Genomic DNA, 12,084 nt, shown 5'->3' with positions numbered 1-12,084 from the left:
CACTGTCTATACAGCAAGAAAACCTATGCCCTTCCCAGAACAGTCTTCCTCCATCCTGGAAATGCAGCATTAAGTCTTAGGAATTTAAAACGAATAGTATTGCAGGTTATGGAGATACCTTGGGTACCTGCAGCAAGATCGGTCACATCTTAGGGTGGCACTGGTGTGTTAAAACAGCTAAGAAGCAGATAATTGGGCCACATTCTGAAGGCTACCTAGTGTTTATGCTGTGCAGCTCCAGGGAGCTAACACTCACAGGGACCATGGAAGGAATATGTGACAACAGGGTTACCCTGTGTCCTTCAGGGTCCATGCATGACTACTGTTGCACGTGACTGTTGGCACTGGGTGATCTGGAAACTACCCTACCGCTCCTTGCATATTTGTTGCATATTTGTTTTCAATGGGGAGTTAAAATTTAACGATGAATGAATCTTTTTCATAGCTTAGTGAGCTGATTTTCACAAAGTAAGGTCCTTTACCCTTGAGTCAGGAAAACCTGGGGGGGGGTTTATCATACCATAGAGATTATTTTTCCTGAAGGTCACTGAGAAGAGGGACTCAGGATGAGCAGGAACCAGTGAACTGTTGGTCACTGATTTCAGAAATTACTTTTCCGTACGGGAAACATCATGCTTCCAAAACTACCATCTGACCTGTTAACTATTGTAAGCTTTCGCTGACTGATTTCAGTCAGATCAACTACTTAGAGAGAAGATGTCCTCTGCTTACCACATGCCAGGCATGAGAGGAATCACGTGTGGACAGTGGGGCCTGTGCCATCAAGGCATTAATAATCTATTTGGTACTTACAAGATGTACAATAAATCTAGACAAATGGACATATACAGACCACATAAATATCTTTTTGTAACAACTAGGGTTGGCAAGTTTTAGGGTTGAGCAAAGTCTCCGTGAGATCATAGCTAAAAAGTGAAGCTTTAAAATACTCTTCAGGACTTCAAAAGTCAAGCTTTCTAGAATTATGGGGGAAGTGTTCTACCTCTAGGGTTAAAACTTCACAGTTTTGTGCTTGTGTCTGACCTCAAGGAAGTAGTAGATGATAGTTCCCTATAGGGGAAAAATATTGGCTGGAATGAAACTTATTTGAAATGTATTCACTAACTTAAGTTATTTAAACTCATACATATGTGTCAATAAGTATGTGTAAATGCCAGTTTATTATAGGAGTGTTAGTCATTCAAAAAGTGTCGAAACATTTAGCATGTGTTTCTTCAGTTTCTCCAGACTTCCTTCTGCCACAGACCACGTGACAATAATGCCTGGATACCTTGGCTATATATTCTGTCTGTTTCATGTTTTCTCTCACATTTCCTGAAACATCAAGGAAGGGCCAAGGGAAGATGTTATTGAAGCTGTCCTGCAGTTAGTGCATTAAAATGATTTCCATGTCCTGTGTGGCCGAAAAGAATCCTCCGCTCACCCGAGGGCCCTAGACAGCCACTTTTGCTTGCTTGTTATTAGAAGCTCACCTCGGAGTCAGGGAATTTGACTGTATTTAGGGTATGGAAACAGTTCCTGTGTGGTTTTGATACTGTCTTTATTGTCTGAGTGTAGATACTCATTCGGTATAGTGGTTTTGTTGAATCTCTGGGGCCTGCTCCACGATGTGGTGTGAACACAGAGCCGGACAGGAGCTTCCGGCTACCCTAGGAAGCCTTGCTGCTGGGGAAAGTCTGGCTTCAGGCTCAGGGGCTTGAATCCATCCTTAGAATAATCCTGCCACTTGGTAAGCACCCAAGGAATGGTGGCTGTCTTTGCTAGTGGTATTGGAGCCCTAGACATTTGAATTACAACTCAGAAACTTCTCAGTGCAGACGGGGTTTATTATCTAATTCACCTGATTGACTCTTGGCTAAATGTTCTGGGGGCCTCATTTCTCGAGAAACCTCCACCGTATTTTTTTCTTTAAAATTTTATGTCTTGGTTTATTTTATTTCTTTTATAGCCAGCCTCTCTCTCTCTGTGTCTCTCTCTCTCTCTGTCTCCCCCCCCCATTTCTCAGACAACTTGAGGGTGGTACCTTGACAATTTTATTTTATTGTCTTTACCATGGTCAGCCCGAAGGGTTTTTTTCTTACCATTTATAAAATTGATGTCTGGCATAATTTTGATTTTTCTTACCCAATTTGTGAAAACACACACAACCATACGTCAATGGTGGCCTTGCTATTTTCATATTTTCATGACAAGTAAAAATTTCCAGGACCATTAAAAACATGGGATGAAAAACGTTGTGGGCATAATGAGGTAGACACAGGGGCCAGGGTTGCGTTAGACTTTTCTTTTGCTTCCTTCATAGATACAAAGGGAAAGAGAAGGATACAGGCTTAGACAGATATATTAAAGCAGGTGGAAAAACAAGGATAAAATTCACTAACATGCTCATTTATTTCCCTATCAACCTCTGAAGATACATTTTCACTACGGATAGAGACTAGTGAATAAACTAATGCTTTATATAGAAAAGTAATTTTATGTTGTTTTGTCAGTCTTCCTATACTTTGTGTGTGTGTGTGTGCATGCGCTCGCGAGTGTGCGCACACTCACACGCACAAACAGACATGCACCATTCTGCCCCTCCCCCCATGCGAGGCAAATACTCTCCAAGTGAGCGAGCCACACTTGAGCGCCACTTTCTAAGGGTGAGGAGATGGGTAGAGACTAGTACACAGAGTAACACAACTTGAAATGGAATCATTTGGACAATTTTCAAACTTCTGTCAAGCACCCCACCCCCGTCACCTCCCCAAAATTAAAGTTAAGCTGGGCAGTGGTGGTGCACACCTTTAATCCCAGCACTCAGGAGGCAGAGGCAGGTGGATGTCTGAGTTCAAGTCCAGCCTGGACTACAGAGTGAGTTCCACAAAGGTCAGGGTTACACAGAAAAAACCTGTTTTGGGGTTGTGGGGTGGAGTGTTGGTATTAAAGTTAAAAACTAGGACTGTTTGCCATCCCTTTTTCTTGTCTTTTACCACAAGAGCAGCTTGAGAGATTTATAACGGACTCCAGCTCAGATGGTGTTTCAGGGGTGTTGAACACTGCCTCAGTTTGGTTAAAAGATGCTGAATCTTTCAAAAAATTTGCAAATGACTTTGTTATGTATGGATGAGTTTTCTGCTTACTCTATTAGACATTTTCCAGTTGCTGTGACAAAACACCATGACAAAAGCAATTTCCAGAAGAAAGCTTCTGGCTTATGATCCCAGATGGATCTGCATCTGAGGAGAAGGCTTGACAACAGATGGCAGGAAGCTGATGGCCACATTTATATCCATACAAGAAGCAGAGAGCAAGTGAGGACAAGATATAAACCAACTGCCACAGCTGACCCCTCATGACACATTTCTCTCAGCAAGGCTCCACCTCCTAAAAGTTTCTTAAGTTCCCCACACAGCATCACCAGTCTGGGACCAGGTGTTCAAGTATGGGAGCCTATGAGGGACATTTCTCATTCAAACCACCATAGCCACTAAAGATGAAATCCTGCCCTCAGGTATTTTGAAACAAACAAATGGGATAAAATTTAGCATTTTCCCTGACTTCTGAAGTCACTAGCTTTAATATTTCAACTGTTCTCATGAATATTCTGACTTGTGCTTCTGCCAAAATTTTGTGATGTATGCAATCATAGTTTTTAATAACAAGTAGGAATGCCCGCTTGAATTCATCTAAGAAAGAACCCAACTATCTTTTAATCACAAATTTATTATTTTTCAGAGGATGTCAAACAAGTCTTTGGACAGACTACAATTCATCAACATATTCCATTTAACTGGGACTCAGAATTTGTGCAACTACATTTTGGAAAAGAAAGAAAAAGACACCTTACATATGCAGAATTCACTCAGTTTTTGTTGGTAGGTCTAAGTCTCTGTTTTTTCTTTCTTTCTTTTTTTTAATTACCTGATGTTTTCATCCTGAATTATTTTTTCAGTTTGTTATATTTTCATATCAAAAGTTTTATTTGTATTTGTGTTCCTCTAATTTTTAAAAATTATTTTAGTTTATATATATATGAGTGTTTTGCCTACATGTCTGTGCAATCATATGCAGTGTTTAGAAAGGGCACTAAACAGTCCTCTGGGACTGGAGTTACAGATGTTTGTGTGTGTGGGTGCTGGAAGTCGAACCTGGGTCCTCTGGCAGAGCATCCAGTGTTGTGTTTAACCGTAGAGCCATCTCTCCTGTTCCTGGACTCTTATTCTTAAAATGTGGAGAGAGAGAGAGAGAGAGAGAGAGAGAGAGAGAGAGAGAGAGAGAGAAATTAAGTATAAGCTCACTTTTGCCTTGAAGCCTGATTCACCACAGCTTTGTAAGGCTAGGAATGTAGAAGTATTTCTTTTTCAGTTTGTTGAAATTGTAGAATTACATGGTTTCTTAAGAGATTGTGTAGCAGCTCTTCCTGTTTGAGAGTGTGAAAATGATCCTTTCATGGTCGCTGGGTCAAAGAAGGCAAAATCATGGGGCTGGAGAGATGGCTCAGTGGCTAAGAGCATTCGTTTTTCTTGCAGCTTTCTAAGAAAGCAAAATCCGAATTGCGACTGGGATCTGTGCCTGGTTGTCCCACGATGCACAAATATTGTGTTTCTCCTTGAGAAAATGCAGCCGTTTCTCTCACTGTGATATCGTTTCCTCTGAGGTCTTTTATAGATTAAGTCACTGAGTTTCCAATGGTTGCATATTGAAACCATCCAGGCTGATTCGGAAAAAAACTGTTTCCTGGGTTGGTCTTTAGAGACTGCCAAGGTGTGTGTGTGTGTGTGTGTGTGGTGCCTTGCGTGTGTGACACCTTGTGTGGCCTGCTGTGGAGGCACTGGCTTTCTAGCATCCCTCCTAAGCTAGCTCTGTCCCTCCCCCGCCTCCTCTTCCCCTCTACTCTGATTGGATCATTGGACCAATGATGAGATCAGCCCAACAGTGTTTTTAAATACGATTATGCCGTTCTTATTCTATGATGATGCCATAATGAATCTCATCTCTTCTAGATTAACTAAGAATGAATTAAAAAAAATAAAATTATGAATATGTCTGGCTTTTCCTCTTCAAGTGTCATTTAAAAATGTTTTAATTTACACCATTATGTTTAGTCACTGGAGATCAATATCTACTGGTAGACAAATCTCTATAAGGAGTTCATTTCTTTGGGGTTTTGATGAACATGTTTACTTTCTTCAGCAACTGTATTTCTTTTTATGAAATCTGTTACTTACAAAACAATGTTGGATGTTATTCTCTTGGGATCGCTCGTCTCTGAGACTGGAGGACAGCAGCCTAGAGAATCGCCCTCAGTTCTTTTTTACCACGAGTGTTGTTAGTATCTCAACTCCTCTGTTTTGTTTTGTTGCTGTTTATTTAACTTACCCCAGATCTTGCCAGATGCAGGGGATAGAGACAGAACTGGAATGAAGAGGTGGGGATGGGAAGAACCAAATCCCCTCCAGGGTTATTCCTTTAAAGGCACTTCTAGATACCATGCTTAGACAACTGACTAGTGTGTATAGCCAGCTAGTGTCCAAAGGTACTTCTCTTCTAGACTTCCACCATACCACTCTGTGTGTGTGTGTGTGTGTGTGTGTGTGTGTGTGTGTGTAATGACTGGATACCAAGCCCTGGAATTCACCTAACTGCACCTCACTGAATAACACACATGAACACAGTTAAAGCAGAAGAGGAGCTCTTTGTTTCTGGCCAGTGTCTACACAGAGAAACTTAACCAAATAATGCAGCTCAGAGCCTCACAATTCTTTGTCTTTTCTGGAAAAAAAAAATCCATCTCCTGTTGACACACTTCAGTTGGCAAGAAACAGAACTACAAGAAGCCAAAAGACAAGGTTCATATATTTAGGGACTTTCCTGGATCCTGGAACTATCTACCAGGTCTGTGATGGATTAATCTTTGTTCCTGTTTTGGCAGGTGTTGGGGCCTACGTGCTGGGTTTTATGGTTAGAATGGTGCCTTTAACATGGCATCAGTTGTGCTAAGGTCTGAGATCAAGTGTACCCTCACAGTGCTGTACTTTTGTTTTCATGATTTTCTAGAGAGATTGGATGAACTCAGATCCATTTGACTGAGCCATTTCCCTGACTCTCTTTTAAACTTTTAATTATGCTGCTAAAATACACAGAATTTCTCAAGCTTTCAAGTTTGCTGTTACTTTCCAGACAAAGCTTCAAAGATACTTTGAACAGGCTTGGTGGGTCAAACCTGTAGTCTCAGCATCGGGGAAGATAAGACAGGAAAATTAATTGCTGCAGGTTCAAGGCTAGGCTAGGATATGGAGTGATACCAGGACCCCGATCCCCCAACAAACACACATATTCATACGAAGAAAAGCAAAACGTAAAGACAAGATACCTCGCCTCTGGCTTTGTTCTTTTTTTGCTAAATATGTCAATGTCTATGAATCTCTATTCCAGTTCTATATACACAGAAACCTAGTTGAGTAATTCAGGTGAGGAATGGAACGTGAGGTAGATTCTTACCACTATTTATGCAGGACTTTGGCACATGGTAGGAGGTGGTGTTTATTTGATGAGGAATAATGACAATAACACTATTGAGACAAATGCCTCAACTTAACTTTGTGGAACAGAGCCTAATCAACTTCTAGTTTTAACGGGATGTTAGCAGTAGTAAGGATGATTGAGTTACCGCCTTTAACGTTAGTGTCCTCCAGGCTGCATCCAGTCAACTGTAACTTCCAACAGCAGCCTCTTGGCCTTCCTCAAGAGGTGGGGAGCCAGAGTCCAAGATTAGATGATTCAGGAGTTGCTTGTTCTCTGTCCAGCTGCAGCTTGTGGGCATTTGCTTAAACTTGACTCTAACCCGTGGTGGTTCATGGGGATGTCCTACAGTGTCATGCATGCATGGGATAATTTTGCCTTTGGAGCAAGAAGAGATGCTCAAAACTTTTCCTAATTAAAAGTGACCATAGCACCCAATGATATGGACAGGGACTTTGCTTTAAACCCAGCTCCAGACTCCGAAGAATGAGTAGACGGATGGAATTGGCTTTCCATCAGTACTGAGCCTGAGGACTACTTTGAGTCACTTCTCTTCATTTCGGATCTTTTGTTTCCTCCTCTTAAGCTCTGGGCTCCAGGAGGGTTGAATTTCAAGCCCCTAACTCAGACCTTCGCTTTCTTCTGTGACATCTGTACTGGTTCAGATAGTTTCTGAAACACATAAGAGAGTGTGCTGCCTGGTTCGTTCCATGCCAACTTGATACAAGCTGTAGTCAACTGAGAGGAGGGAACCTCAATTGAGAAGATGCCTTTCATTTTCTTAATTAGTGATTGATGTGGGAGGGCCCAGTCTAATTTGGGTAGAGCACCCCGGAATTGGTGGCCCTGGGTTCTATTAAAAGGCGGGCTGAACCAGCCATGAGGAGAAAGCCAGTAAGCAGCACTTGTCCATGGCCTCTGCATCAGCTCCCGTCTCCAGGTTCCTGCCCTATTTGAGTTCCTGTCCTGACTTCCTTCAGTGATGAAACCTTTTCTTCCCCAACTTGCTCCTTGCTCGTGGTATTTTATCACAGCAATGGAACCCCTAAGACAGTGTGTTTGGTCTCCTGTGGTTGAGGCTTCTGCTTTGTCAGGTGCGCCCATTTTCCTGCTCTAAAGGAGAGCTCAGAGAGGTAGGCGCTGCTCGCTGACTGTAGTCTCTGTTTTATAAGCACGGAGATGCTTGGCTGTTTGAGATGTGGAAGTGATCACCGTGCACACTCTTGCCCATCTCTGATGAGACAGAGGAGCCTCAGGGACAGAGGGACATACTGATGTTCCCAGGATAGACCTCGGCTGGTTTAAGCCAGCAGGGATGGTAGCCATGCTTGCGTGCAGATTGCTCAGCTACCCCACTCTCTGTAGGCTCCAGTTTCTTCCCTTTATTTCATAAAATCTGTTCCCTATCTAAGCAAATATGCCTGGTCTGAATAAGTGTCACTCACTGAGGTCATGGCTATCTGTCAGAGCTTATGTGGTGAGCTTGTATCCTCTTGTCTGCACTTTATGTATGGATTTCACAAATATAGGACTGAACAGCAGGGACAGAAAACCCACTTTTGGGATTCTTGTTCCTCATTTCTGGAGAAAAACTTCAGAAGACACTAAGGGACACATAACTTACTCCCTTTATACTAAAGCATGGATGGCTGACACATTTTGTGTGTAATTCTTTCATCTCCACTTCATGAATAATGGTATGTGTGTGTAAGTGTTACAAAGTGAACAGTTTTTTAAGTATGTGTTTTTCAGATTTCTATTTGTGACAGTGTAGCTCTGATAGGCTTAGAGTTTGCCATATCCACCAAGCTGGCCTTGAACTCAAGAGAACCAATGACATCTGTCTCTTGAGCACTAGGATTAAAGGCAAATATGTGTGTTTCTGTAAGACTCCCTGTCTGCCTCTGTTCTCATCTTCTAAAGCAAAGCTTTGATTTTATGTATGCTTTACAAATATATCTTGATATTATCTGAGATTGTTAAGAAAAACTTGGAAGCTGGTTGGTGGTGCATGCCTTTAATCCCAGCATTCAGGAGGCAGATCTCTGAGTTTGATGCCATACTGGTCTACAGAGTGAGTTCCAGGACAGCCAGGGATACACAGAGAAATACTGTCTCAGAACAAACCACCACTACCACCAAAAAAAGAAGAAAAGAAGGAGGGGGAGGAAGAAGAAGAGCAAGAGAAGGAGGGGGAAGAAGAAGGAAAAGGATGAAGAGGGAAGGAAGGAGGGAAGGAGGGAAGGAGGGAAGGAGGGAAGGAGGGAAGGAGGGAAGGAAGGAAGGAAGGAAGGAAGGAAGGAAGGAAGGAAGGAAGGAAGGAAGGAAGGAAGGAAGGAAGGAAGGACTCACTCTGGAGAAGTTGGAAACTGTTAAGTTTTACACCTGATTCAGTGTGTATATATTACCTTCCTCTCTGCTTTCTCCTTATATTGTGCTGTTATCACTACTTATTCGAGAAAGATAGTTCACTAGCCTTTTGTTGAACAGGCAAGTTTGTCAAGAGGCTTTGGGCAAAGAGCTGAAAGGCACAAAGATGACAAGCTTTGAGACACTTACGGACAGATGTGGGGATTCTTGCTTTGTACATATATACTTGATAGTGTGGTGAAAATGCAAGCAGATCTCAAATATTTACTATTTGAAGTTGGGGTTAATGAAAGTTTCAAGACCATAAATCCTTGGTAGCCAGAGACCATATCAGTATTTTGGCCTGCAACATGTGAACCTATTTCTATTGGTTGTAAGTTGCTACTGGCAGAATATGTAATGCATGTTGGGTCTGGTTTATAATTGCAATAACCATAGTGTTCCAAAGGCAAATGAGTAGTGTAGTACAGATAGGTGACATTATTTGCCCAGCTCTGCAGAAGATAGCTTCTTTGGCATCTGTGTGGAATTCCAGCTCAGTTGGGTAGTTAGATTCCATTTTTTCAGACATCTTTTACTTTTGGGACAAAGGAAATCAAGATTCAGAGTTGTTGTGTCCAGGGTTGGTCAGCCTGCCCTCCTGTTGAACAGCTTGAGCTGGCTTTTACAGTAACACCCTGCTGAGAGCAAATACTTTGTCTAGCATCTCACCAGCTGCTAGTCACTAAGAAATTGAGCAGGAAATCAGAAGAGCGAGGAAACACAGAGACACACTGGTCTTGTTTTCCATCATGGTATTTTGCCTTATGTGCTGAAGATGCGGTAGCGTTGTTCTGAGGACTCTTCCTGATGGTCCAACCCATGGAACTAGGGGTAGAATTTCGCCATGAGCCTTCAAATCGTGGCCAAATTCATGATTATGCGGTGTGAAGAATGGAAATGCCTTCTCTTTCTATGTACTCATTGCTGGGTTCCATTTTTACCTCTTTTTAAAATGTGTGTAGATATCGCAGCTGGAGAGACGACTCAGTGTGTCAGAATGCTTCCTGTGCAAAGATAGCAATGTGACTTTAGATCCCAGCATACATGGAAAGAGCCATGGGTAGCTATGCATATGGTGATAATTCCAGTGTGGTAGGGGCCAGAGACAGGAGGATCGGGAAGGTTTGCTGACTGCCAGCCTAGGTACTGAGAGACCTTGTCTCTGAGGAATAAGCCAGGGAATGGTAGAGCAGGTGTCTGATGTCTTCCTCTGACGTTTGTGTATGCATGTTCACACACAACATGCACACACACCACACATACATACATGCACTTACATATGTTCATCCTTATCTTAATTCAGGTTATTTTCAAATTAGCATAAAATTATGAAAATGTAACATAAGGGTGCTTATGTGAAATAGTTTAGAGAGCTGGGCAATTACTCTTTCCTCATTTTACTCTTCGTTTTCACATTCACCCTTATTTTGTCTGGAATTGTCGACCACCAGAGGTTTTTAAACTTTTTTTGACTCCGTGTTTATTAAAATTGTATATATATTTTTAAGTTTTGAAAACGCAAAAGTAAAGATGAGCCAGGTTTCAGTTCATTTCATCTTATCTTTCCATGGTCTTTGCTTCTAACTCCAGTGGATCTGCTGTTTGTTTTGAAGACTTTTGTTGTTGCTGCCGTTTTGCCGGATAAATTGTTCTCAGGCTAAAGCACAAGTGTACTGGCATGTCTGAATAGAGGTGAAAAGAATTTTTTACATTCAAAATATGCCCACTTGAAAATTGGAGATTATTAAAGAAATGACAGGCCTGGAACTATTAGAAGCATGAATTTTATACCTGAAGCAGAGTGACCCCCATATATGTTTATTTCTGTACAGGTAGCAATTTTGAGGAGTTTGACTTTTTCCCTGCAGCAATCCTAATGGGTGTGTTGAAGTCTTTGGAATCTGCTACAATAAAAGCCTGTTCCATTACTCATTGTGGAGCAAAGTAGAGGGAACAGGAAACATATTCACTGGTGCTTGAGTGGAAGGGCCTAAGAGATGGCTGCAGATGGCCTGGCTGGGACCTGCTGGGCTTAGGTGACAGAGGTCCTGGTTTGTGTCCTGCGTCGTCCAGGTTCCTCTTTTCCTGTCACAAACTGTCTGACATTAGCAAATGTCCCTTGCCTGGCACATGAGGAGAACTCCTCTCACAGGCTGGCATGCCTTCTCTCAGGGAGGGCCTTCTTCCCAGCTTGTTTGGTTTCTTTGTTGTTTCCCTCTCCTCTAAGGCCTCTTGTTTCATTTTCTGTACTCATTTTAAGTATCAGTTTGTCCTTTGTTGCCTCCTCTACCTGAGTATTGCCTGATAGTCACATCTCTTTCTACAACCATTCATTTTGCTTCAGTTTTCTTTCCATTTTCTTTTCTTTCTTAATAGACATCTTTTCAAAACGAGCAGTCAATTACTTGTTTAGATTGTAGCTCCCAGTCAGGTGGTGTTAGAACACATCTGCCACCCTGGCACACAGGCAGAAACAGGAGGATTCGAAGTTTGAGAGTAGCTTGACACTACATAGCAAGAGACAGACAGACAGACAGACAGACACACACACACACATACACATGCACTTGACAAACCACACAGAGCAGGCTCCAGGGCCAGACTTAGTGTCAAAGCGTCAAGCACTGTACTTCCTGTTTCCATCTACAGCATAAAAGTTAAGGAGTCTACAGCATCAGGTATTGAGAGTTTAAGAAGGCAAGGCCCACTGGTGAATGCACCTAGCACAGGGTTTACTTTCTATTTCTCCTGACTTAGAGCCCATATGACTTTCCCAGATTTACACTGTATCGGTCCTTACAGCGTTCCTTTTATAGAAAGGTTAACTTTTGTTTTAAACATAAAGTGTCCGCTCTGTGTTTCTCATTATGGCCACCATTGCGTGTCTCTCACAGATGGAAGTATTTGTAATTTGTGCTGGAGACTTCTTTCTCCCCATCATCCTAGGTGAGAATTCTTGGGAGATAGAGCCTGCTTCTGTCTGTTTTACCATCCACATTATCATCGTAGTCTCCGTGTGTGTGTGTGTGTGTGTGTGTGTGTGTATGTGTGTATCTGTGTCTGTGTGTCTGTGTCTGTGTGTGTGTCTGTGTGTGTCTGTGTGTGTCTGTGTGTGTGTCTGTGTGTGTCTGTGTGTGTGTCTGT

At 42.2% G+C, this 12,084-nt stretch overlaps 1 protein-coding gene across 2 annotated transcripts in view; it reads left to right on the top strand.

Moving 5' to 3' along the window:
* The window catches only part of Slc25a13 (solute carrier family 25 member 13), a 168,843-nt gene that overhangs the window by 76,672 nt on the left and 80,087 nt on the right, over window positions 1-12,084 (top strand). For both annotated transcript variants that reach the window (XM_028779172.1, XM_028779170.1), the window contains exon 5: window positions 3,742-3,881. In XM_028779172.1, coding sequence (XP_028635005.1) covers window positions 3,742-3,881 — 140 coding nt within the window. The remainder of the gene's footprint in view (window positions 1-3,741; window positions 3,882-12,084) is intronic.

This window comes from Grammomys surdaster, unplaced genomic scaffold (genome assembly GCF_004785775.1).
Source record: "Grammomys surdaster isolate TR1022 unplaced genomic scaffold, NIH_TR_1.0 345, whole genome shotgun sequence".
Lineage (NCBI taxonomy): Eukaryota > Metazoa > Chordata > Mammalia > Rodentia > Muridae > Grammomys > Grammomys surdaster.
Note: the sequence above shows the minus strand (reverse complement) of the source record. Positions and strands in the feature narration are given on the sequence as shown.